The sequence below is a fragment of the Sorghum bicolor genome, chromosome 6, assembly GCF_000003195.3.
Source record: "Sorghum bicolor cultivar BTx623 chromosome 6, Sorghum_bicolor_NCBIv3, whole genome shotgun sequence".
NCBI lineage: Eukaryota > Viridiplantae > Streptophyta > Magnoliopsida > Poales > Poaceae > Sorghum > Sorghum bicolor.
The window spans coordinates 47,676,195-47,703,034 of NC_012875.2; the positions used below are offsets into that span (position 1 = coordinate 47,676,195).

A 26,840-nucleotide genomic window follows, 5' to 3' on the forward strand; every position below is an offset into this window, starting at 1 on the left:
AACCGGCATCTAATTAAGGCCTTATTTAAGGTCTTATTTAGTTGCAAATTTTTTTACAAAATTGACATTATAGCAGTTTGTTTGTATTTGACAAATATTGTCCAATCATAGATTAACTAGGCTCAAAAGGTTCGTCTCGCAAATTATAAGCAAATTGTGCAATTAATTATTTTTTAATCTATATTTAATGTTCTATGTATATGCCGCAAGATTCGATATGATGAGAAATTTTTTTAAAAAAAATTCTAAATTTTTTCAGAAAGTAAACAAGGCCCTAGTCATCTTTATCTCCCTAGCAGGCTAGGAGAGGAGAGGAGTTCCTTGGCGCCACGTCTCTTTCTACTAAAAGGACGCCGTGCCGTTCCAGTATTTAAACCCGGAACCTCCCTCTTGCATTAGAGTTTCCCTCCCCTTGATCGTTTTGTCACTTGAATCCGTGCCTGCCTGCTCTAACAGGTAAGAAATTGGCTTATTGGAGAGCAGTCCTATTCTCTCTCTGTTATACTAAGAACTTCTTCAGTTAGCAGGTCTATGTATTGATCTAGTATTAATTAAGTACTTCTAGTTGCATCTATTAAAAAGTTCATGCGCGTTCTTAATCTCTGATTGTCCTGCCATGTACCTTTTCACCCATTTATTTATGCTGTGCCGATCTGTTTTACTCCAGAGGTTTGTTGCGTGTTGTGTCTATGGATTTTGATTTTGATTTTGATTAGTGCTGGCGCTTTTCGTTTCTACCTCGTCTCTGAATACGATCTGCAGCAGCGCACCTAGTCGTCTTATGCGAATTTCCATATAAATGTTCCAGGACAGCAGCAGCTGCTGCTCCTGGCACAAAGAGCGAGCAGAGACGACGCCAGCAGCTCTGCAATGGAGCAGGAGCTGCACCGGCCCATGGAGCTGCCCCCGGGCTTCCGCTTCCACCCGACGGACGAGGAGCTCATCACGCACTACCTCGCCCGCAAGGTCGCCGACGCCCGCTTCGCCGCGCTCGCCGTCGGCGAGGCTGACCTCAACAAGTGCGAGCCCTGGGACCTGCCATGTAAGCACCGGCACAACGCCTGCTGTTATCTCTGCACGAGTCGAATCATGCATGGCTAAAGGAAATATGCATCGATCGGCATGGTGGTTTGGTTGCGCATGCAGCGCTGGCGAAGATGGGGGAGAAGGAGTGGTACTTCTTCTGCCTCAAGGACCGCAAGTACCCGACGGGGCTGAGGACGAACAGGGCCACGGAGGCCGGGTACTGGAAGGCCACGGGCAAGGACAAGGATATCTTCAGGGGCAACGGCGGCAAGGTGCTCGTCGGCTCCAAGAAGACGCTCGTCTTCTACACGGGGAGGGCGCCCAAGGGCGAGAAGTCCGGCTGGGTCATGCACGAGTACCGCCTCCACGGCAAGCTCCATGGCGCCATCGTCCCCCCCAAGGCCGCCGCCGGCTCCAAGGTTGGTTGGTTCTTGAATTGATTTCTAGGAGCATGCGCATGTGCGTACACAATTCTCTCTCGCATCGCAACCATCGATAGATAGATCATGTCTCCTAATTTGGAATGAATTGGACCCTGTTTTCTTTCTGTGGGTGTGGGCAGAACGAGTGGGTGCTGTGCAGGGTGTTCAAGAAGAGCCTTGTCGTAGGCGGTGCAGCAGCAGCAGCACCAGCCGCAGGCAAAAGGGGCGCCATGGAGATGTCCAAGATGAACGACGACATGGCGGCCATCTCTCACCTCCCTCCGCTGATGGACGTGTCCGGCGCCGGCGCCAACGTCAACCCCGCGGCGGCGGCACACGTGACCTGCTTCTCCGACGCACTGGAGGGCCACCAGTTCTTCAACCAGCAGCAGACGCCGCCAGAAGCCGACGCCACGGACCACCTCGGCCTCGCCGCCTCCTCGCCGTTCCTGCTGTCCGGCTTCGCGCATTACGGGCCGCTGCACCACGGCGCGACGAGCCTGGTGCAGCTCCTGGAGGGCAGCGTCGTGTACGCTGCCGCCGGCGGTGGCGGCCTCCCGGACATGTCCAACAAGCAGCAACAGCAGCCCGTGCCGGCGCCGCCGTGCAAGGTGGGCGGCGAGCGGGAGCGGCTGAGCTTGTCGCAGGACACGGGGCTCACCTCCGACGTGAACCCCGAGATCTCCTCCTCCTCCGGCGCCCAACGGTTCGACCACGACCACCTCTGCTGGGGCTACTGATCGAGCCGCACATCATCGCGTACGTCATCGCTAGCGATTAGTATAGCACTGCTGTAAATAAGCACATCTACATCTGTGTGTGAGAGGTCTCGATCGATCATATCGATCTCGTGGCATGCATCGAGCTACATATACGTTCCATTATTCGTTCGTGTGATTAGACGATTGTATAGTATTAGACGATTTGGGGGTGTGTAATTAGCATTATTGCTGCATTCACGATTAATTTAGTGCAAGATTTCCTTGGATAATAATGATGCCAAAGCTATCGATGGCTACCTTCACTAGCCAGTTGTTTGTGATAAAAAGGGCCGGCCAGGGTCTAGTAGTAAGTATTACTAGTGTGCATGATATCATCGTGAACGTACCTAAAAGTTTGACTTGTAAATGATATGATACTCCTACTATAGTAGGGGTACGACCTAGCTAGCTAATCTAGCATTAAAAGCTTGATTTTGGTGCTTGGACAGCTTGGTTGCTTCCAGTCCCAGAAGATACATATATATGCTGCTGCCACTGCCATGGCCCATGACCAGCACGTCTCCACCGTCACGCACGCACGAATCTAAACGACGACGCTGCCGCCGGCCGCCGGCCGGTGCCAGTGCCATCGCCGCCGCCCCTAGACTACACAATACGTGACATGAGCACGGGTTACGATGGCGCAGGAGGAGGGAGCACGCAGCACTGCGGCGCCCGCCGGCGCCCATGTCACGGGTTGGTTCGGTTCGGTTCGATCCGTTGCCGTGATGCTGTTTCAAATTCTAGATTTTTTTTCTATATCAAATCTTGCGACACATGCATGAATCACTAAATTAGATTAAAAAATAATTAATTATACAATTTATTTATAATTTGTGAGAATTTTTTTAAAATTTAATTAGTTTATAATTAATATTAATTACTAAATATAAATGAAAGTAATACACAGTATGTGAAAAAAGAAAATTTCTCAACTGAACAAGGCCTTGTTTACTTCTCAAAAAATTTTGTAAAATTTTTAAGATTTTCCGTCACATCAAATCTTTAGACACATACATAAAGTATTAAATATAGACGAAAATAAAAACTAATTGCACAGTTTGGTCGGAATTGACGAGACGAATCTTTAGAGTCTAGTTAGTCCATGATTGAATAATATTTGTTAAATACAAACAAAAATAATACTATTTCTATTTTGTAAAATTTTTTGAAACTAAACAAGGCCAAAGCCAAACGCCGCCGGCGCTGTGGGCGGGCCGGGCGCCGGGCCCAAATGATCGGATGGATATGGCCTCGCGGGCGCGGCGGCCTCCTCCTATCCTTGTCACGAGGACCCCACGCCGCCTTGATTGATGGCGGCTGGCGTTGCTGTCCATAGGAGCCCTCGATTCACTGACGCCTTGTTTAATACACCTAAAAACTCAAAATTTTACAAAATTTCTCGTCACATCAAATTTTGTGGCATATACATGGAACATTAAATATAGATAAAAAAGATAACTAATTGCATAGTTTAACTGTAAATCAAGAGACGAATCTTTTAAGCCTAGTTGCTCCATAATTAGATAATGTTTGTCAAATAAAAACGAAAGTGCTACAGTGTCAAAATCTAAAAAGTTTTTGGATCTAAGGCCTTGTTTAGCACAAAATTTTTCAAGATTCTCCATCACATCGAATCTTGCGGTACATGCATGAAATATTAAATATAGACGAAAACAAAACTAATTACACAGTTTGCCTGTAAATCGCGACACAAATCTTTTGATCCTAGTTAATCTATAATTGAACAATATAATTGAACAATATTTGTCACAAACAAACAAAAGTGCTACCGTAGCGAAATCTAAAAATTTTGGAAACTGAATCCGGCCTAATATTTCCGCTCGGCGGCAGCGTGCGGGGCGGTTAGGTCAACTAATCGGCCGAGCGCCCTTGACAGCAGAGGAGGTCGCCGATGGTGCCCGGACACCTCCACACGCTGGTTTTGTATAAATAATAAAATCTATATCATATAAATATGCTTTTGTTTAGAATATTCGGTATCTCCATTACATCGATTATTAAAGATTTGGGCAAGACCGTAGAGGAGATCTGATTTGATAAGCCTTCGAGACTCTTGAATATCCTGATGATGTCATATCCATAAGACCATATCCATATCCATGTATGCGGCCATGGGTACACGAGCTAAAGGTCATGAAATGGATTGGCAATTCGAGCTCTCCCTGGGCTACAGGTGAGTAGATTTAATTTGGATAATCTGAAGTTTTATTGGACAATAGTTATTGTTTTGGAACACTTGCATGAGATTTATTTGGATTTAGATATCAACTTGATCTATAAAAAAATCCAAAATCCATTAGAAATTAACTAAAAAGGTTTATTGCCCATTAATTTTTTATTTAATCTTGAGCAATCATATTGAGTTATCTCTAACAAATTTCAAAAAAAAAATTAAAGTGAGTAGCACAAGATTTTAATTGTACTGTCTGACTTCTGACTTTGGGACCAAGTGTATATCTAGTTATACCAATCTGCACAAAGTATAGCAGTTAATCGTACCGAGTCAGCTTCAAGAAATTTTATCAATTTTGCTATAAATTTTAAGGCGCGAAGGCAGGATTTTTAATTCTAGGGTATGACTTTCAACATGGGGTCCACGTATATATTTAATCACACAAATCGGCACAAGTTGTGGTCAATCGGATTGAGACATCCCCAGTAGATTTTAGTCAATTTCTCTAAATTCTTGCCGTGGGGTCACGTATATCTAGTCACTAATTTGCAGAGACAATCTTATTAAGTAATCTGTCATAGAAGTTTAGAGACATATAAATCAAAATTTAAGAGTTAGGGGCCTACTAGATGACACCAACGTACAAGCGATAAATTTTACTCATTAATTAATGACAGTCGCTGTGAGTGTAAATGTGTAATTGCTTAGATAGGTCCATCGTGACAATATGGTCATCTGTTGTTCATATCGGTCCTTTTGGAACCTCAATGCATGGGTGATATGTTCTCAAATGTCAAATTCGATCAGAGGAAAAAAAAAATACTTTGCATGGAACATTCAACTGCTGTTGTTAACTTTCAACCAGAACAGAAAAGACTATGAGTTTTTGGAACAATTCAGGACAATATGTTCAAGCAGTGCAACAAATAGTAGTCCCTGAATTCAACAAGACGTTTGAGGGTAATAAGATAATCGTCGTCTTAAAATAGCTGAAAATATAAATGTCAAATGAACAAATCCAAAAATGAACAGCAAACTACAAAGGAGTAACAAATTACCACTAGTTAGGGACAAATACACGGCCGGCGAAGAATATGACTACACGCACTTTCAAGAAGTATGTTGGCAAAGACACTCACAGCGACTAATTCGTCAAAAAAAATTCCGGCAAAAGCTTTTTACCGCTTTTTTTTTTTTAAAAAAAAACACTCACAGCGATATGAACATCAGAAGATTGGGACCATTAAAATTGTCACGATGGTCCCAAATGCCACACACAAACTGATTGGACCCAATAAAATTGTTTTTTTTGCAACAAAAGAAGAATTATATTAGATAAGAGCTGGGTGCATGAATACGTTACAAGTACTCTGGATTACATAAATTTCTAGAAAAAATTCATCTAAATTATACTTAAACTGTGAATAGCTCCAGATCTCAAAATCAAACCTATATGATGTTTTGCAGTATGGATGACCGCACAGGCAAACGCTTGGCAAAAAGTCTGAGAACAGATGCCCAACAAACGACGGCCAACATTCATATAAATTGTTGGCAAAGACAATCCCGACTAATAATTGCTAGATTAGGATTTCTTTGAAGGAAGGGATTTTGTAAAAAAACAGAGAGGAGTGAATATATGTGTGGAAGAAATAAATTGTGAAAGAACTTAAACAAAAAAAACATAGCTATTGAAAAGGAACTCCAGGTAGCCATAGTTGGAGAATGAAGAAATGATCTAGATGTTGTAGCAAGCCTACCAATTGATCATATAGGTTCGGTAACATATGCTTGTCTAGAAGAAGAATGCCGATAGCTAAAACCCAGCATGTAGGCTCAGTAATACGAAGTGGAACAGCCTTTTGTTGTGTGCTAATATTGGATCTTAACAAAATTTCTTATTTGCCTTGATATGCAAATGCAAGTAATGCACATGAGCTTGTGGTGGCATAGGTGGAACTATCCAAACAGGCTTGAGAAAGCTGTACCTGAATATTTTAGTTTTTGCTTCTTCTTTTTTTAGGAAAGTTTGAGATCTGCTAGCTCAGTAAATTGGGCAAGAGCTCGAGTTCTAATTGATAGCACCCAAGCAAGATCTCTAATTAAAAGCCATACTTGAGCTTATTATTACATACATCTGAAAGTCAGATTTGAAGCGTGACACACACGCTTGCATCTCGATCGAGTCTCACATTCTCACCGGACGATGGGTATCAAAATGGCACCAGATAAACATTTTAGCAGTATACTAGTAGAGTAGTAGTACTCGTTTTCGCAACTAAAAAGGTTGTAGTGGTACGTTTTAATTCAAGTTGCTGGTATCAAAATGGCACCAAAACATTTTAGTAGTAGCATATACTAGTACGTACGTGCTAGCGTATAGAGCGACGTACATAACGGGTAGGAGTACTCTGGTTTACATGGCCATCCGCGTGCATATTTGGCGACCCTGACGTGTGATGGAACCCCAGAGAACAAAAGGAACAGCAAGAACAAACCTCGAGTCGGGGCGTGCGTTGTCCAGGTTCGGACTCTCGTGCGTACAGGGGGGACGAACTTCAACTTACCAACTGCCCCCGGGCCAATGCCCTGCCATCGCTCTGCGTGACACGAGAAAAATATTCCGCACCCCTCAGCATTTTGTAAGCTTCTCTCCGGTCATCATCACTAGCCTGCTCCTGCTGATCTGTTGGCTATTGCCATGCACAACGAGCAGCGCAGCAAGTGATGACAGGCTTTGCCACCGGCCGCCGGGCACCGCAAATGCGTTCGATTCGACACATGCATACACGTACACAGAGACACAGGGCGTGTCGGCATGGGTGGTGGATCGGGCGGCGTCAGCAACGAACGCTGGCAGCCTGGCACGTAGTAGCGATGGATCACGCACGCAGTGAAAACGATCGAGTCGGCATCCATCCATGTGCCTGTCACGGTCACACGGGACGTAGTACACTAGTACGTGGGGGAAGAATTTCTCCGTCGACGCGCGCGAGGAGACGGATGATCAAGTCAAGCACAAGTCGTGGCTCTCTCTAGGCACGCACATCGCACATCGGCACATGTGACAAGGTAGCAGATACGCGTGCCCCGATCGCCACGTTGTTTTCACCCCCGCCCCCCTGAGACGTCTGCGTCTCCGCGGCGTGCACGTTAGTTTGCTACTGTACCAAGGTTTTTAATTTCGTTATCGCAAAAATTTCGGTCATCATCAAAATTACCAAATTTTGCAAAACTCGATTGAAATTTCGCTGAATTTTTTTAGAGACTAATATATGAAATATGCTTTTTTAAAAAAAAAATATATATATATATCTAAACAAGTCTCAGTATAATTTATGAGTACACATCTATTGAATAGAAGAATATACAATATAAACATAGAAAATATGAGTCTAAAGTTATATAGCACATGTATTAGTATATAATGAAATTTCGAATTTTTTTCATTCAGCCACCCTCGAAATTATTAAAATTCGTGAAATTTCAGCGAAATTTTGTCGAAATTTTGAACCCATCTGTACGTCGATGCCTGCCACAAACTGCATAGTCGTTGATTGGTTAGGGGGTATTTGGTTAGAGGAACTAAAATTTAATATGTATTGTAGCATATTTATAACTATAGCTTAGTATCTAATTATAGATTAATTAGATTTAAAAAAATCGTAAACTATTCTTTAGCTCTATTTTAGTTTTGTAAATAGACTATACTTATTACTTTACGTATGTATTCAAACATTTGATGAGATATGCATTAAAAAACAAATAGAATTTTAGCATCTCTAAGGGTTTTGCGTAATTGAGTTGACATTTGTTGTTGTTTGTCACTCCCAAAACAAAATATAAAGTCTAAAAATAGGTCATCTCCATGGATTTTACATAATTGAGTTGGCAATTAGCCAAAGTGAACCTAGCCGCGATTTTTTTCTTCGCGCGCGCTCGCAATCGTCTTCCCGCGCGACTTTCCTTCGCGCGTGTAAAGTCGCTGGCGATTCTCGCGTTTTCTCCATAGGTCGTGCCACCAGTTCTTCCTGCTCCCCATCGCTCGTTGTAGGTGCCGCCGCGATGTTGCAGGCGCCGCCGCGGTGCTAGCCCAACGGATGCGACGTACCCATGGCGTGAGGCAGCGGTTTTCTATCGCGATGGAGTCTCTCGCGAGTTCTGTAGCGGACGGCGGCGATGGTGTTGCTCGCGATCGCGATATATGGCGCGAAGAAAGTCTGGGTCGCGCAGGGGACCGGGAGACGCACGTGATCTGCCTTTTGCTAAGCCGTGCGCGGCTTGGCATATATGGCAAGTTTGCTCTCTCATTTACTAAATTTCTCAAAATGCAAACTCCAAATGTAAAATTATTGGATACATCTTTTTGTGATTTTTTGACAAATTACAAAAATACAAAGTCTAAATGCAAAACCTTGGAGATGCTTTGCTCTGTTTTTTTTTTGAAAAAAAAGGAGTCAGTTGCTCTGCTGCTTACATGGATATAGGTTGTTGGATTTGTGACCCCTCAAAAGATAAGTTCGATTGTGGCACTGTGAGCGACTGGCGAGAGTGCCGGAAGCCCAGGAGGGTGGCGCTGGGCCTCCGGATTCTAGAATATCTGGCCCAATAAACTGAGAATCCTGTATTCGGCCCAACACGAGACAGCAAGTCGGAAAAAATATAATAAAAAAACAAGGAAAAAGTCTACTTTAGGTCCCTCAACTTTCGCGAAAGTCTAATTTTCATCCCTGAACTCTAAAACCGGACAAAATACATCCCTCAACTTTTAAAACCATGCACATTACATCCTTGACCTGGTTTTGAAAGCGGTTTTACCTTTTTCTTTTTATTTATTTTGGCTGAATTTTTTGAAAAATCACAGTAAATCACATAAAAATCATAAAATAGAAAACTCAATTTTTGTTGGACTTTAGATCAGTAGATCTACACATTGAATATATAATATAGTATGTTCTAGTACAAATTTTTTTGATGTATCTTTAGATCTATGTTTTTCTCTAATTAATTAGATTAATTATAGCTACATTTTCTATGGTCTAATCGTGATGAAATTTATATGGTGAGCTAATTATTCTATGTTTGAGTTATAGTAAAAATTTTATACTCATTGAATCACGTATTAGTTAGTTATAGATTTATTTAGGTTTATGCTTGTTAAATTATAATAAATCTATAACTAAGTTATACATGATCTAATGAGTATGAAATTTTTACCATAGTTTAAATATATAATAATTAGTCTAACATAAAAAATTCACCACAATTGCACCATACAAACTATAGCTATGCATTATTCTAATTAATTATAGAAAAACACAGATCTAAAGCTACAATAAAAAATTTGTACTAAAGCATACTATATTATATGTTCACTATGTAGATCTACTTATCTGAAGTTCAACAAAGTTAGAATTACTATTTTATGAATTTTATGTGATTTACTATAATTTTACAAATATTTAGCCAGAATAAATAAAAATGAAAAAGACAAAACTGCCTTCAAAACCGCTCATAACCATGTCAGGGACATAATATGCATGGTTTCAAAAATTGAGGGATGTATTTTATCCGGTTTTGAAGTTCAGGGATGAAAAACAGACTTTTGCAAAAGTTGAGGGACCTGAAGTGGACTTCTTCTAAAAAAACAAAAAGGGAATCCGAATTGGACCGGGGTTTTGAACCCGACGTGAATCGAACACGCAACCTTCTGATCTGGAGTCAGACGCGCTACCATTGCGCCACGGATCCGATGGTGACGGTACGTTCCACAAATCTTATAAGTATGCTATATAATAGCACCGCTTTTGACCATAGCCATTGACTAGACACCCCATTAGTTTAGGTCTTGTTTACTCCAAAAAATTTTGCAAAATAGAAATAGTAGCACTTTCGTTTGTATTTGACAAATATTGTCCAATTATGGACTAACTAGGCTTAAAAGATTCGTTTCGTCAATTTTGACTAAACTATACAATTAGTTTTTATTTTCATCTATATTTAATACTCCATGTATATGTCTAAAGATTCGATGTGACGGAGAATCTGAAAAACTTTGCAAAATTTTCGAGGAACTAAACAAGGCCTTACCTTGATTTTGGCAATCAAATTGTAGGCATCAACCAACCGTGCCCTGCAACTGAAACGAGGCTTCCGTCGAGAGATGAATCCTTTCTGCACGGCAAGTGCATTTCCGTCAATGGAGGCCGGAGGCCCAGACCCAGGTGACCAAGTGCCCACTAATCCGTATGCAGAGCACAGGACACGACCGAACTGACTGCAGGTACATCACCATCAGCTCAGCTGACCGGCCTAGCTCACCCAGTATTCCAATTCCTATACTATACAGTATTTACCTGTCCGGTCCTGCTCTCCCGGGGTGTAAATAACATGGTGGACACCTGCAGGATCTCTGATGCTTTGACCACGTACGCCCGGCCGCGGCATACGATACAGCAACAAACAAAAAACATGTTGGAGTACACACACTGCCACCCAGCGCCGTGCATTAATACACCGGACGGACACGATGCGATGTCAAACCGTCGCACACCGCTGGTCGTGGTCTCGCGGCCGGACCGATCGACGAGGTGGACGGAGAAAGAATCCTATGCGCCGCGCCGCTGCCTGCGCTAGACCGCTGATGCCGTGAAACTTTTCACTCCCCATCAAATCTTTTAAACAAAAAAAAATTAGTTACACAATTTAGTTATAAATTGGAAATGAATCTTTTAAGCTGACCACGATTAGTTACAATTACTACAGTAACTTACATATACTAATGACGATTTTTATTTCGTGTAATTTGTTTTTTTATTAATGTGTAAAAACTCCTTCTAATATCCTTCCATACATTCGTTATGACATAATAAAAAAATTTCATTTCTCAGACTAAACAAGGGCCCTGTTTGATTCTCCTTGCTAAATTTTAACTAGCTAAATTTTAGTCACTTTAGTAGATAAAGTTTCAAATACATTAACTAAAAAGAATTAAAATAGTTTAGTTTCATTAGTCATCTAAGAGTAGCTAGCTAGTTAAAATTTAGCAAGGGAATCAAACGAGGCCAAGGCCTGATTATTCGCTCCTGAGTGTAGCACGGCCGCCCGCGGTTATAGTCGGTTACGAGTGCGGCTGCAGCTCATCAGGACGGACGGACGGACGGACACGAGACCGGTCGAGTACGCCCATCGACGCCGGACGAATGGCCACGTAGCCAGTACAGTAGCCTACCTAGCGGCTAGCCCCGCGGTACGGTCCTTCATCCCGTCGCAGTAAACCACCGGCACGTGGCGCTGTCCTGCGGCGGAACCAACCAATGCAACAGACCCGGCCGCCGTCGGTTGCGCCCGTCGTCGTTCCGGCGGGGCGCAAGCGTGTACACTGTAGCGTCATTCGCCGATCCGGTGAACTCCCCGGCCGCGCTAAGTTTAGCGCGCCTTGCTCGATCGCACACGCTCCCAGGCAGCCAGGCTGCACATTCCGGCGTCCGTGGCTCCTCCGTTGCCATGACTAGTGTGGGCTAAGAGTGAGCTGAGTTTACAAATGACAGGAGCAGAGTTAATTAAAGAAAAAGCAGAGAACCAGTACGTATGTACACTATACGTTTGACCATACGCGTACAGTTTCAGTAGTGTTGCTGTTCTATACACGAGCGCGAAATCGACTTAACTGAAAAATATATACGTGGCATTGCCATGTATAATAGCCTCGTACGTACCACAAGTACGTACCAGTACATCTTGAACGAAGCTGTTGTTGACTGAACGTACGCGTACGCCCAAAACATTCGACTACGCGCGACTAGTAGCCGCCAGTACGGCAATACTACATTTACCAGCCATTAAGCTGGAAGACCAGCCCTGTCATCACCTGTCTCGCTCGCTATACTTGGTAGTTACTGACCGGCTCCGGCCGGGAGCATCTCTAGGTACGCGGTAGGTACACGTACGCCTTTGCATGTCATACACAGATACACTCGTACTAAAACCTCCGACCGGAACGATCAACTTGTATTAACCGACGCAGCTAACGCCTCTCACGCTCCCAGCACTGAGTAAAAATAACAGTGCTGTGCTTCACTTGGCAAGCTAGCGGTCTGTCAAGAGTCGTATATATATGAAGCACTGGAATGTCTGACCATTCCAATCCAACAATTACATATATAAACTTATATCAGACAAAATTTTACCTGTATAAGCCTTTCTACGATGATGGAGTAAATAAACCGACTTGCTGGGTAAGTGTAGCTAGGGTATCTGTCAAATACTCTCTTTTTTTGCGACGAATCTGTCAAATACTTGTGATGTTCACTTACAACCTCTGTATTAACTATTAACCGATCCTAGTGGTTGGCTTAGGTTAATGGACAATATAATGTGACCTACATGCATGACTCAATTAGCTAGAGCAATCAATTAACTATTGTAGACGATCCAAACATATTGGACCAAAGTATAGTATCTAATCGACCAAGTAACTACTAAGACAGCCATTAAAAGGGCATAAATGAGATGTCTATTGGCATATACATACTAAACTATAAGAGTGAGTATAATAAGATGTAAATGGGGTATAAGAAGTGACACATCAGATTTGCGTTGATGAGGTGAAAAAAAAGGAGAGAAGAAAAACGGAAGGTACACAACCAAGTGATGCACTTGACTCCAAGAAAATCTATGACAACGAGATAACAAGGTGGGGCAACTATTACATGTGTGACCTTTTAGATGGGGTGCAAATAATATATCAATATCATATAACTAACAGATAGCTACTTTATTAGCCATGGCATAACAAAACATGTGTAATATGTCTCCTTACATCATTAATTTTATCTTGGTGTGCCCGTATATCAGAGAGGTAGTGCAGATTTAGCAGATGAAATCAAGTTGTACGCACGTTAGCCCCCATCAAAAACGATTTTTTATATAAGTAATGCCAACTGAACTAGACTTTCTATTCAACATGTGGACTGAGATTTGATTCTTTACATTTTTTATGTTGTTCTCATTTAAAATATTACATTCAGGGCCTGTGTTTTTTCATGCAAGGGCTAATGGCTACCTAGCTAAAAATTAGTTAAAATTGGCTCTCGTCCATCTAAATCGGGGCTAATAGGTGGGCTAATTTTTTAGTCAGGTCATCAACTAGTTGTTAGTCAACTAACTCAACCCTAATTAATTTGTGTTATTTTTTAGTCGAACTAGTAACTAAACCTAGCTTATCTATACATGACCTTAATCTAGGCCAATTATCAATGACTAACGTCATATACAATTTTCTTTCCCTACAGACCATGTAGTAAGGCCTTGTTTAGATGCAAAATCGCACTTTCGTTTGTTTGTGACAAATATTGTCCAATCATAGACTAACTAGGATCAAAAGATTCGTCTCACGATTTACAGACAAACTGTGTAATTAGTTTTTGTTTTCGTTTAATTTTAGTGCTTCATGCATGTGCCGCAAGATTCGATATGACAGAGAATCTTTAAAACTTTTTGAATTTCGGTGGGAACTAAACAAGGCCTAAAGCAACAAGTCTCAACAAATGTTTCAGTATTAAATATTTGAAAGGAGGTTTCAACTAAATAACTATTTAGCGAGTTGGTTATAAGATCATTGTAGAAGCAGTAGTATCTAACTTAGGTACTAATAACTACTAGAACAACCATTCAAAAGGGAATAAATGTGATGTCTATTAGCACCATGGGCCAACAAAAACATGGAGCAAATCTGTGGATGCTACTATCTTCATGGTTCTGGTACTTTTTGTGCTTGCAACTATGTGTTCATGAAAAAAAATGGTGAAGATATGTCTCACAACCCTATTTTTTTAATTTATAAGAGAACATAAATAAGTAAGATTTAGATTTTATGGCTATTATTTACTAAAATTATGTTGGCATCAAGCATAGCCATTTATAAGAAACAAACTTAAAACAAAAATGTATGTATTCAAAAAGACAACAACTTTTCGAGCCAACTTTAGTTTCATCAAGCATACTACCAAGCCTAAACAATTTTATTCAACCAACTTGCAAGCAACATGTGTTCCTACCATGCCATTGTTAGCACTCAATTAAAATTTGACCATGAATCTGATTTTGTAGTACAATAGTATGCTCGATATCTAAGGATGTCCACTCATCTTACATCAATCATTGGATCAAAACACTCTTCGTACTAATAGAAAGTAATTTTTTGGTGTCTACATGTTGAATATTGCTTATTTACATTGTTTAGTATGCATCGAGATGTATGAAACAATAGAGATAGAGTATGTGAAATAGTGGGGGAAAGTGTAGCAATACGAATCTCAAAGCATATTTGGATGGTCCAGATAAGCAATGCTGAGCATGTACATGCTTCATTGTATTATTGTTACTATTACTATTTATTAGCAATTAAAGACTCCTTTTGGGGCCTTAATATTAATCTTCAAGAGATATGCTAGAAAAAAAGAAGATAAATTCTGGAAAACCCGCTCAAAACTTACCATCAATTTAGTACATTATTTGGGCCTTAATGATGTCTCATAAATATATTTACCGTTAGAGATATGTAGGAGGTTGAAAGCCCTAGTTTGGTTTTGGATAATTGATGAAACCCTAGTACTAACCTCTATGCTAAGTGTGTGTAGACTTAATGAGGTTGGCACATGCCAAGTGATGGAGCAAGTGATGATCATGGTGATGATGGTGATGACCACAAGGTGATCAAGTGCTCAACTTGGAAAAGAAGAAAGAGAAAAACAAAACCCTATGGAGATCAAGGCAAAGGTATTGCTTAGGATTTTGATTTTGGTGATCAAGACACCATAGAGGGTGTGATCACATTTAGGATAGATAGCCGTACTATAAAGAGGGGAATTCTTTGGCTAAGCGGTTATCGAGTGCCACTAGGTGTCATTGTTCATGTGCATGCATTTAGAACCTAGTGAGCTAACTTAACTCCTTCGAAGAAAATTGTTTGTGAAAATGCTAACACACGTGCACTTGTTGGTTTACACGTTGTGGTGTTGGCACACTTTGAGAAGGAGGTGGAGTTTGAAGGGTAGAGAGAGGATGGGTTCCTCTCTCCCTCCCGCCGAGCTTGCGAGACGGGATTCGGCGCTTTTCGAGAAAATGAAGTGCATATTTTCTATTGCGTCGGTGGGAAATTTGGAGAAGTCGCGGGAAACACTCACCGGACGCTGGCCACTGAGGCACCGGACGCTGTGTCTGAGCGTCCGGTGCAAACAGTGCCTGGCCCAGCTAGGGTAAGGCACCGGACGATAGGCACCGGACGCTGGCTTGAGCGTCTGGTGGTGCGCGTCCGGTGTGCGGGCGTTTTGCGACCCTCTCTGTGCATGGGTCCGGTGAGCACCGGACGCTACCGGTGCTTAGCGTTTGGTGACCCTGTGTGTTTGCGGAGCTCTCTGCGCATGAGTCCGGTGTGCACCGGACGCGTCCGGTGTGCACCGGACGCGTCCGGTGCTAACTTGCTCAGCGTCCGGTGCACTGCAGGTTACCGTTAGACTCTGACACGCGGCTGACGTTGGAGCACCGGACGCAAGGGCTGAGCGTCCGGTGCCCCTTTAAGAGCGTCCGGTGACCCCGAGTTTTGCCCAGTGAAAGAGCCAACGGCTCTATTTGTTTGAGGGGCTATAAATACGTGTTTGGCCGGCTTGGGGCTTACTCTCTTGGCATTCTAACATACTTGACATCCTTGTGAGCCTAAGCAAACACCTCCCACTCATCTCCTTCATAAATTATACATCTTTGTGAGATTGGAAGTGATTCCAAGTGCATTTGCTTGAGTGATTGCATCTAGTGGCACTTGGGGATCGTTCTAGCTGCGGTTTTCTTGTTACTCTTGGTGGTTGCCGCCACCTAGACGGCTTGGAGCAGCGGAGGAGGATTGGCACGAGTTGGTGATTGTTCGTGGCCATCTCCCTGTGATTGTGAGGGGTCTTGTACCTTCCCCGGCGGAGAGCCGAAAGGTAACTCTAGTGGATTGCTCGTGTCATTGAGTTACCTCACTTGTGGGTAGGTTCTTGTGGTGTCCTAGTGAGGACGAGGTTCGTGCTACACCTCTTAGCCACCGAACCACCAAGTGTTGGTCGACACAACGGGGACGTAACGTGCCAGCAAGCACGTGAACCTCGGGAGAAATTCGTGTGTCTCCATTGTGATTGTACTTTGGATTTCTCCCGGTGATTGGACTTCATATTATTGATTGGTTCATCCCCTCTACGCGGTGGTGTAAAGATCAAACCTTCTCTCTTACTTTCTTGCAAATTAGAGTAGCTTACTTACTTGTATAGAAACTTTAGGTAGCTCGCTAGTGTAAGTAGAGACATAGCTCTTGTGTGCCTAGTGATAATATCAACTAGAATTGTTGGATAGGTGGCTTGCAAACACCCTTTAGAGCTAGAGCAAAAAGCTTTGCTTTGTTATTTACTAACCTTTTGCTCTAGTGTTTTTGTAGAATTTTTTAAATAGGCTATTCACCCCCCCTCTAGCCATATTAGGACCTTTCAGAGGTGTTTTGTGTTGTTATCATCTTCTAATAGGTTTTTAGTTTTCGACCTTTGAAACTAGGTTCTCTTTTCTTTAAACACATGAAAATTAATCTCTCTCTCTCTCTCTAAGCATATTGGTATTATTTGCTAAAGCTTGAAAAAATGAATTTAAAGCTTAGTAAACTTGCATAGTGAAGTATTTCCCTCTTTTTTTTTTAGGCTATTGGAATCCACCACGGAGTTGGTAGAAGAAGAGGACCCTAGAAAGGTTTGGTAGGACCACGATTTTTGCTCAATAACCATCAAAGATGACGACGACCCATTCAATTGCTGCTATTCCTTCGCTGCATGTGTTCTGCTAGCATACATGCACATGTACACTACTGTACCATACAGCCCATTGAGGCATACCACTACAAGTCCAATATAAATAACCGAGTTTCAAAAAACGAAGTCCAATACTATATAGTTTTCCGCATTCTAAAACGGAAATCGAGTGCGGTAAAATTTATCGTCCGTCACATCAAATATTTGAACATATGCATAAAGTATTAAATATAGATTATTTACAAAACTAAAAATTCAGATAACGAGTAATTTACAAGATAAATTTTTTAAACATAATTAATTTATGATTGTAAAGTAATTATTAAATAAAATAAAAATACTATCGTATCTGTTAAACTTTATCAATCTCGATCAAACACCCTTTATGCTCCGCCTATATAGAGAACAAACTTTATCAATCTCAATCAGACACCCTTTATGCTCCGCCTATATGGAGAACGAGGAAGCAGTGCCGGTCCGCGCGTGGCTGCAAAATATTCAGAGCTATAAACACGCGTGGGTTTGGAGATTCCTCTCGCGATGTCAATCCGCTGGTCCAGCGAGGCACGCAGCGTGAACATTGACTGTGTCAGTGTATCAACAGTTGAAATAACTCCACTTCTTCACCTTTGGTACTGCCTGTGGCAGCCCGCTGCAGTGCGCTCGCTGTTCGGTCTGTGCTGTGCCTCTCAGGGCCTTGCAAACTCAAGTCCAACAGTAGTACGTACTAGGGGAGAAATCCCCAGCTGGAGCAGTAACTTAGGCCTTGTTTAGTTGCAAAATATTTTGCAAAATGTAAATAGTACCAATTTCGTTTGTATTTGATAAATATTGTCCAATCATGGACTAACTAGGCTCAAAAGATTCGTGTCGTCAATTCCGTCCAAACTGTGCAATTAGTTTTTATTTTCGTCTATATTTAATACTTCATGCATACGTCTAAAGATTCGATGTGACTGGGAATCTGAAAAATTTTGCAAAATTTTTTGAAACTAAACAAGGCCTTATACACGTATTTACTGCTAGGATAGAGAAGCGGTAACAGTCACGTCCATCCTGATCCTTCCCTTTGCTGCCTGGGAGACTATGTACTTACTGTACGCCATGAATTTGACCCATTGGCGGAGCCCACTGTCAGCTGAATGAGCCGAATGGCGCGTCTTCTTGTCTGATTAAATTAATGCCGTGGCCATTTCCACGCGCACGCACATTGCTTTCAGTTCCTAGGACCGAGAGCAATTCAGGAACCTACCCGTCCGAGAAAACAAACGCAAACGTCGTCGTCCACACTGCGCAGTCGGGTGGCGAGCCCACATCGATCGGCTTTGCCGAAACGGAGCGAGCGCGACGGACGACGCATCGGGTTCCCCTTTAATTTCCCGTTGCAGAGTAGACACAGGGGTTAGCTCGTACCCATGGCAGTGATCTACTTCAGCAGGCGATTGATCAGCTTTTAATTTTATCTATGGCGCACGGCATGACCATTGACCTGCACCACCCTTGCCCCTAATCAAGCACCGGCCGGCGCTACTCGTAGCTAGCGCCAGCGGCCGGCCTAATCGCCGCGCCGTTCGGTCTGCCGCTGCGGATGTACTAGTACGTGCGTACTAGTACGTACGTATACGTACGCACGTCGGCCGTCGTCAAGTCGGACATCGACGGCTGCCCAGGACGGTCTAGCTCTAGCACATGCACTTGTGCTGCGCTGCTGCCGTGCGTGTCTGGAATGGCTAATAGCAAGGCCCGTGATGTGACTTTCTGCCGTCTTGCGTGCAAACCATGAGGATAAACATGGCGTGGGGGCAGTAGGCAGTAGGCCAGTAGAGGTCTGTGCCGTCTGCCGAGCTGCTGGCGGGCTCGGATACGCTAATTGCACTGATCACGCGCAGAAAGCTGGCGTTTCCGTACGGAAATTACAGGCTTGTTAGAGAGGTGAGAAGAGGTTAGTAATCGTAAAAATTCCTTGGAGGAACGCGGAAGAAGGCGCACATGCCCGGTGAATGATTCCGTCCCCCGCTGCAAGCGGTGGTCCTCGTCCTCGCCGTCCCGCGGCAATGGCCATGGGAAACAGCGGAATAAATGGCAAAAGCCATCCGGCGTACCGCCACCAGGGTCCAGACCCGGGCGCCGGGCCTCGCAATTGCAGGTTGGCGGAATTTACAGGGTGTTCAGTGCCGGTACAGCACCAGTCCCCCAGTGCTGCTGGACTGCTGCTGCTGCTGCTGCTCTCTCTTCGTCGCAGCGTCGTTGGTGGTAATGGTATTAGCATAGCATGGTTGAGTTAAGACTGGTGGTGCGATCGTCACGAGCTTGATGGCGACGTACAGTGTACTAACCGCGTTATTAATTACGGATGGCGAAAAAGGACGGGGGAGAGGTTAACACCGACAAATTCCCCTGATGGCAATAGTTTACTGAAAGAGTAAACCTGCAGATAGCTAGAGATAGCAACAGAGAGCATTTACTGAGGACACACCAGTAGTGGCATGAGCACTCCTGGTTTCAGAAAACCACTTGAGCCCTGCCCACACGACGCATGGGCTCGACGGAGCAAATTCAATTGCACGCATCAGCAGCTGTAGTACAGTATTATTTTGACCAGAGCATATATGATACGCGACGAAATCTGCCACGCCAGGCCATCAGCACGATGCATGGCCAGTGCCCAGTGCCCACACAGTCAAGACAGACACTCGATCGCCGCTCCCCGGAAACGGCAAGTGCAGCCCGCATCGGCATGTAAAACCAGGAGCCGACACCGCGGCGGATCCATAGCCGAGCAAGGAAAGAGAGCTGGAAACCGACGCCATTTTCCTCCGATCGAGCGCGGCACCGAAATCAATGAGTAAAACAAAAAAAAGTTTCCCGAAAAACGCCGCGGGATCGATCGCAATCAAGTCCAATCGAAACAGATGGGGGCAAGGGCAACTGGCAAGGGTTTCCTTGCACGCCCGTCCAGCGTCCAGTCCAGAGCCACCGGACCTTGCCCCTTGCATTGCATGCATATGCATACGCATGTCGACGTCGATATATGGATGGATTCAAGCAGCAGAGCGAGCAGGCAGGACCAGCGCCGGCCGGGCGAGCAATGCAGCTAGCGTCCCGCGCCACGCGACGCTGCCGCCGTTTACTTCTTCTTAATTTCGTGCTAGTTGGTGGTGCGACGGAGGTGGGGAAGAGGAACGCGTCGTGAGCAGCGCAGCCCCAGCTTCTCTGTGGCTCCTACGGCCGGACCGGGGCCGCCGAAATCATTGCGAGATCGGATCGATCGCTAGCTGCCCGCAGCGCCGTGCCGTGCCTCCGCCGTCGTCGTCGCCGCCGGGCCACCGGCTGTCTCGCGCCCGCCGGACCACACACCCAAGACGTCGGCGGTGGCGCTCCGAAAGAAACGTACCGGTGCGTGCGTGCGTTTCTCACAGAACCGACGAGCGCCGCCGCCGTCGGCCACAAAGCCAGAGCAAAAAGCGGAGGAGAAAGATACAGAACACAACAACGTACGTATAGGTGCTTTGATGAGACGCACTGTGCGATGCGTGTGCGACGATCGATCAACACAGTTTTTTCCCCGCTCCTGCTATGCGCTGGAATCGAGCTTAGCATCATCATCATCATCATATCATACAGTGGATCGAGCCGTGCGAGATTCGCATTGCCTACGAGGAACCCAGCAGCGTCGCTTAATGGGATGGCCGATCCCGCGACGGAGGAGGAGGAGTAGGGCCGCAGCCAGCGCGCGTCGTCGTGCCGGGTCGGCCATGGGCCACGCACGGACGGGGCCGGCTGGGGAACACGATCGATGCGCCGTGCATTCCGGCGTCCACACCACGGTGTGTGCATGGCAAGGCAAGAAGGCAGAGAAGAGAAGACAGCCCGGGAATCTGGACCATCAGAGCCGAGCCCCCCGGCGTCCCGACCCCAGCCGGAGTGTTAAATGCTCGCCCTCTGATCGGGTGGATCGCGATTGGCAGCGACGCTTCCGCGCCGGGGTGTAGGGGGACGCGCGGTGGCGAAATCCCCGCACTGCCCTCGCCCGCCCCGGACACGCTGACAGCCGGGGCCCCCTGTCTGCGCCGGGATCGCGGCGCCCGAAGAAGATATCGTGCCGCCCCCAGCCGGCCGGCCCCCAATACAGGCAAACGCCACCGCCACGCCCCTGCTGGGCCGGCCCTTCCCTTCCTCTACTCACTAGTCTATTTATGCCTCACACCGACCTCGGCGCACCACGCCACGCCCGCCCCCTCGGTGATCACTGCGTCGCTTTCTCGCTTTGGCACCGCCCCTGCTCTGCTCACTGGCAATTGCTGCTGCTGCTGCTGCCTGCGCTGCGCTCGCAGTAGTCACTCACAGTGCCCGCTGCCCCGCCCTGGCCCTGCTGCCAAAAGGAAAGGAGGATCGCGAGCAGTCAATTGCGCCGATCCCCTGGGGGTTTTTAAGGGGAAACGAGCGAGGAGCGAGGCTGAATTGCTGCGAGTGAGGCCGGCCGCGCGAGAGGGAGGAGGATCAGGCGGCGAGGGGTTGGGCTGTGTTGCTGCGCGGCGGCGCGCGGCGGGCGGGCGATGGGGCGATCGCCGTGCTGCGAGAAGGACGGGTTGAAGAAGGGGCCGTGGACGCCGGAGGAGGACCAGAAGCTGCTCGCCTACATTGAGCAGCACGGCCATGGCTGCTGGCGCTCGCTGCCCGCCAAAGCCGGTGAGCGAGCTCGATCGCAAGCCTAGTACTCGTTCGTAATCGTAGTCCCTGCGCGGTCCAGCGTTGTTCGGCTACGCTGCCTGGTCTTGCTCCTTCGTAACTGAAACTGACATGCGTATGCGAATGGTGGCCGGTGGCGCAGGGCTGCAGCGGTGCGGCAAGAGCTGCCGCCTCCGGTGGACGAACTACCTCCGGCCGGACATCAAGCGGGGCAAGTTCAGCCTGCAGGAGGAGCAGACCATCATCCAGCTCCACGCGCTGCTCGGCAACAGGTGAGGGCTCCATCCATGGATTACTTGGTGTCCTAGCGCTGGCCCGCCGGTACCATGCACGGCTGCACCCGGAATTCAGTTAAAATCGCACGAATTTTGACTGGTAGCTCGAGAGCGGCTGGCCGGCCGGCCGGCAGGTCAAGAACTCCACACTAGCATCCGTCCCACACCCTAGTCTTGCACATTTATGATGATTAGGTAATGCATGAGCGGGTACCTAGGCTAGGAGCACCACGAGATGGGGAACATGTCCAAGAACTTTTCTCGGAGTACGCTAGCGTCACCGTACACATGTTTTTCGCAGCGGTTTTACATGAACCAACAATGCATTTTGGCACCTAGTAACTCCACTAGTAACTGGAAATTTTTGAACCTTAGCAGTAGTATATATATACTGTATGTACAAAAGGAGCAATGTAAACTTGTTTTCTCTAGTAGTAGTTGAGTTTAGCAGCGCTGCAGTGCATCGTTCATTGTTCATCTTTCGTGTGTCCAACACCTACTGCTGAGCTTGCACGAATTGATCCATCAATGCATAGGCATCATCTCGGGAAAAAGCGTGAGAAAGCTGGGCCACGCAGGGCTCCTCCCCGAATTTTGCTTTCTTTTTTCACTCATGATTCGGCATTCAAGCTTGCCATTCAATGAGGAGCCCGGCCCCCGTCCGTCGCCTGTGGACCAAGGTCCACTGTAGCCACCTGCTCTCTTGCCGTTTTGACCCATAGTTCCTGTCACCTCTGCACCGTGTCTGTATGCCAGGCCATGCACTCGTTTACTGTCACGCACGCCCGGCCGCGGTGGTTTTACGCTCGCCGCCGATGCAGATTTGTCAAGGCGCGAGCGCGATTGCATGCTGAGAATTTTTCTTTTTTCATGGCGTCCGCGCCGTGTTCGTGCACGCAGGTGGTCGGCGATCGCGACGCACCTCCCGAAGCGCACGGACAACGAGATCAAGAACTACTGGAACACGCACCTCAAGAAGCGGCTGGCCAAGATGGGCATCGACCCGGTCACGCACAAGCCGCGCTCCGACGCGCTCGGGACAGGCGGCGGAGGAGGGCCCGGCGGCGCAGCGGGCGCGCAGCACGCCCGGGCCGCGGCGCACCTCAGCCACACGGCGCAGTGGGAGAGCGCCAGGCTCGAGGCCGAGGCGCGCCTGGCGCGCGAGGCCAGGCTGCGCGCGCTCGCAGCCTCCGCCGCCTCCGCGTCCTCGTCCGTCTCGGCGCCGCAGCCGCAGATGCCCGGACACGCCGCGGCGCACCGGCTCGACTCGCCGACGTCCACGCTCAGCTTCTCCGAGAGCGCGGCGCTCGCATCGGTCCTGCAGGAGGCGCACGGCGCCGCAGCGGCTGCGGCCGCGGCCGCGCGCGCCGCCATGCATCCCATGCAGGCGTACGAGGTGGCGTGCAAGGAGCAGCAGCAGCAGTGGGGCGATCATGTTGTCGATGTCGCTGACGCAGGGTTCGCAGCGGCGGGGTTCACGGGCCTGCTTCTCGACGGCTCCTTGAGCCAGCAGGATCTGAGGCCGGCGACGAGGAACGACGAGGACGCAGCCGAGGCGGACGCCGGGCTGCAGGAGACGGAGGAGGAGAAGAACTACTGGGACAGCATAATGAACCTGGTAAACTCGTCGTCGTTGCCGACATCATCAGTAGCAGTGCCCGCTGCCGAGGCGTTCCCGTCTTCGGCGTCGTTACCGACGTCAATGGCGATGCCCGCGCTCGAGGCATACTCGTCTCCGGCGTCGTTGCTGACGACGACAGTGGCGATGCCCGCGCTCGAGGCGTACTCCTCGTCGTCGTCGCTGCAGACGTCAGTCGCAATGCCGGCGCCCGAGGCGTACTCGTCGTCAGCCTCGTTGTCGACGTCAGTCGTCGCTGTGCCCGCGCCCGAGGCCTACTCTCCGGCGCTGGAGTTCTGACTCGTGAGCCCTGGACATGTTCGCCGGCATCCGGGAAATGACACAGTAAATAGCTAGCTACTTATTTCGGAACAATAAGGTCGAAGTACTACTAATATTGATGGTTAAACTCGCGGTCTTGGGTTAATTCTGACAGCACCCTGATTAAACATGTGAGAAAGATGGTTGTACCGAATTTAGAATCTGTTACTTGTTCACCAGTTGCCAAAGCGTCTTCTAGACTGTAGAACAGTGACCAGAGCGTCTCATCTTTGCTCTGTATGTAATTCGACAACCACTTTCATCAGCAATATAGTGGAGCTAATCGAAATGGGAAGAACTCTTTTCTATTTTTTTTCCCGTCTAAGCCCACATATCTTAGAATCCAACTGTTCAAGTTTGTATATTGTGGCACTATACTACTGATAATGTACGTACTTCGCACTATATTGACTCTTTGTGTTCTTGTCATTCTGAAAGGAGGTCTTCCTTCTTTTTTACTCTGATGAAACAATGGAGAAGATGCGGATAACTCTGAATTTCAACAGATTGGGCCTGCTCTTCAAACAGGCCAAGCCCATGACAGGCCTAGTCCAAATTTTATCCAGCCCGCTCAGTTTTTCCCATTTGGAGTCGAGCGCATCCAGTCGGGAAGAGAAAAAAGGGGCGAAGATAAGAAGGCTCTCGCCTGTCGCCTCTCGCGCAGGTTCGTTGTTCCTCTTATCCGCGGAGGAAGAACCTTGGCCCGACACCATGCTCCCAATGGCCGTGCACCCCACGACCACGCCGGCCTTGTCCCCGCGCACCCGCGTCTCCCCGCCCAGGCCTTCCACCTCCCTGGCCGCCACCTCGTCCACCCCCTGCTCTCGCACTGTCAGTTTGAAGAGCAGCAGGCTGCGACTTCGCTCGCTCCGAAGCGTCGTCGCCGCCGCCGCCGCCGATGCCGTCGGGGCAGAGGAAGAAGAGGTGCAACTAAGTGGAGGTGTGGATGCGGTCGACGAGGAGGAAGCGGAGGTAATGATTGCTTTTCGAACCCACTAGGATTCGAGCTACTTACCCGGCTCAGTCGTCGTTTGTACAACTTGAAATTATGCAGTTAGAAAGTTATGTTTCGTTGGTTGCACCAGATGCTCAGTAGAACTCACTCCCAACGAATTGGACCCTGATTCATCAATTTTAGCTCTTGAATTGATTAGGGTCAACATTCAGTGTAACACCAATCGCCCTTGGCTTAGCTTACTGTTTACCATTAATTTGGTCACAACCGCCCATGCTTAGCTTACTGTTAAAAAGTTATGTTCTGGTGTAGCTTTGAACTTCTGCTGACAATGATGTATACTTTTGTTGAAAAATAGTGTAAAATCATTTACCTGAGCTTGCTGTTGTGCCATAGCTGTTGCTTATGTGGAAAGGAGCTGTATATTCTGTTGCGCTGAAATGTTGTGAATGTGAATGTAATGAGAGTGCCTATAATTCGGTTCCTGGGTGGTATATATGAATAGTCTTTGTTTTCAATGTCGAAACATAGTTGTTTGTATTGAACTAAAGTGAGTATATGTTTTACCAAAATTACCCTTTAGAACACTAAGAAGTGGGTTTTGGTGCTGAAAGACCAATGGTAGCAGCATCACAAAGCTAACAAAAGGGGAACACTAGCTTTAACATTTGATTTTTCCGGCTTATTTTTGTGATGTGGGTTGTGTTAAAACCACACACACTTAAGCTTTACTAGGATGGAGATATTTTGTTTCATCGTCAGAATGAAAATTGAGATGACCTGAATCTTGTATTGCAGAATAAGGTGGTGGTGCCTGAGAGACAGGACCCGATGCTGGTACTCAAATTCATCTGGATGGAGAAGAACATCGGCATAGCACTTGACCAATTGGTTCCTGGCTATGGCAGCATCCCGCTAAGCCCATACTACTTTTGGCCGCGGAAAGACGCGTGGGAGGAGCTTAGAGCGAAGTTGGAAGAGAAAGAGTGGATCTCGCAGAAGCAGATGATCATCCTTCTCAACCAGGCCACCGATATCATCAACCTCTGGCAGCAGGGTGGTGGGAGCCTGTCGACATGAGTTGCAAGCTTGCATTTTGTTGGTTTCATTACATGCCCTCTCTGTTGTTGATGTTAAAGTCATGGTACGTGGCCTTGTAGATCGGTTCAATCTGTTCTCACGTATGTTTTTTTCCCATGGAAACGATCTTGTGATTTATCATAGTTATTATGTGTATCAGTCGTTTTTCGTTGGGAAAATCAAGAAACAGACACCCTTTTCGGTATGGTTACAAGTCAATTTTTTGTTTGCCAAAAACAAAGGGAAAACCAACTGTCTGATTCGCTAACAAAAATCAACACATATTTTCCACAACACTATGCAAACCAGGTAACATCATGATATCTATTCTGACCTTGTCAATGTCCAAAACACCTTGTTGTAAAAAAAGTCCAAAACACTACTATTCTAAATATTACTCAAAATATTGTTCACTGTTTTTTTTCGAGAGAAAAATATTGCTGAATGACTGATAAATTCGGTAGATAATCTCAAGCGAACGAGACAGCCCATGATAGGCATGGCACGTCATCGATAGAACTTTTTGTAGCATCACGGCGTGGAGAGGACATAAGCCATCCGATCAGAAACTATAATAGACCTTTGATCGCGCTAGAAAAGAACCTTTGAGTCCTGAATTAAAAATAGCGGGCTAGCAGCACGTACTATCAAATGTTTAGCTTCTAT

The 26,840-nt window shown here is 46.3% G+C and overlaps 3 protein-coding genes and 1 non-coding gene across 4 annotated transcripts; 3 read left to right on the plus strand and 1 right to left on the minus strand.

The window, feature by feature from the left end:
* On the plus strand, nucleotides 364-2,475 carry LOC8057477 (NAC domain-containing protein 92). The gene is made up of 4 exons (XM_002446573.2): nucleotides 364-456; nucleotides 809-1,042; nucleotides 1,147-1,445; nucleotides 1,589-2,475. Exons 2-4 carry the CDS (start codon nucleotides 871-873, stop codon nucleotides 2,186-2,188), a joined length of 1,071 nt encoding a protein of 356 aa, XP_002446618.1. The 5' UTR covers nucleotides 364-456; nucleotides 809-870; the 3' UTR covers nucleotides 2,189-2,475.
* Nucleotides 10,086-10,157, minus strand: TRNAW-CCA. The gene has a single exon. It is a non-coding gene; the product is annotated as a tRNA-Trp (tRNA).
* LOC8073436 (transcription factor MYB16) lies at nucleotides 21,474-24,449 on the plus strand. The gene is made up of 3 exons (XM_021462697.1): nucleotides 21,474-21,925; nucleotides 22,068-22,197; nucleotides 23,101-24,449. The coding sequence occupies exons 1-3, from the start codon at nucleotides 21,793-21,795 to the stop codon at nucleotides 24,116-24,118; spliced, it is 1,281 nt and encodes a 426-aa protein (XP_021318372.1). The 5' UTR covers nucleotides 21,474-21,792; the 3' UTR covers nucleotides 24,119-24,449.
* Nucleotides 24,739-26,393, plus strand: LOC8073437 (30S ribosomal protein 3, chloroplastic). The gene is made up of 2 exons (XM_002446576.2): nucleotides 24,739-25,111; nucleotides 25,893-26,393. Exons 1-2 carry the CDS (start codon nucleotides 24,851-24,853, stop codon nucleotides 26,172-26,174), a joined length of 543 nt encoding a protein of 180 aa, XP_002446621.1. The 5' UTR covers nucleotides 24,739-24,850; the 3' UTR covers nucleotides 26,175-26,393.

What these genes read in the sequence shown, in the direction of transcription:
- LOC8057477 (XM_002446573.2), top strand. Translation starts at nt 871, where the DNA reads ATGGAGCAGGAGCTGCACCGGCCCATGGAGCTGCCCCCGGGCTTCCGC. An exon ending in CGAGCCCTGGGACCTGCCAT is followed by an intron (nt 1,043 to 1,146) that starts GTAAGCACCGGC and finishes TTGCGCATGCAG; the next exon opens with CGCTGGCGAAGATGGGGGAG. An exon ending in AGGCCGCCGCCGGCTCCAAG is followed by an intron (nt 1,446 to 1,588) that starts GTTGGTTGGTTC and finishes GGGTGTGGGCAG; the next exon opens with AACGAGTGGGTGCTGTGCAG.
- LOC8073436 (XM_021462697.1), top strand. Translation starts at nt 21,793, where the DNA reads ATGGGGCGATCGCCGTGCTGCGAGAAGGACGGGTTGAAGAAGGGGCCG. An exon ending in CTCGCTGCCCGCCAAAGCCG is followed by an intron (nt 21,926 to 22,067) that starts GTGAGCGAGCTC and finishes CCGGTGGCGCAG; the next exon opens with GGCTGCAGCGGTGCGGCAAG. An exon ending in CACGCGCTGCTCGGCAACAG is followed by an intron (nt 22,198 to 23,100) that starts GTGAGGGCTCCA and finishes TCGTGCACGCAG; the next exon opens with GTGGTCGGCGATCGCGACGC.
- LOC8073437 (XM_002446576.2), top strand. Translation starts at nt 24,851, where the DNA reads ATGCTCCCAATGGCCGTGCACCCCACGACCACGCCGGCCTTGTCCCCG. An exon ending in TCGACGAGGAGGAAGCGGAG is followed by an intron (nt 25,112 to 25,892) that starts GTAATGATTGCT and finishes CTTGTATTGCAG; the next exon opens with AATAAGGTGGTGGTGCCTGA.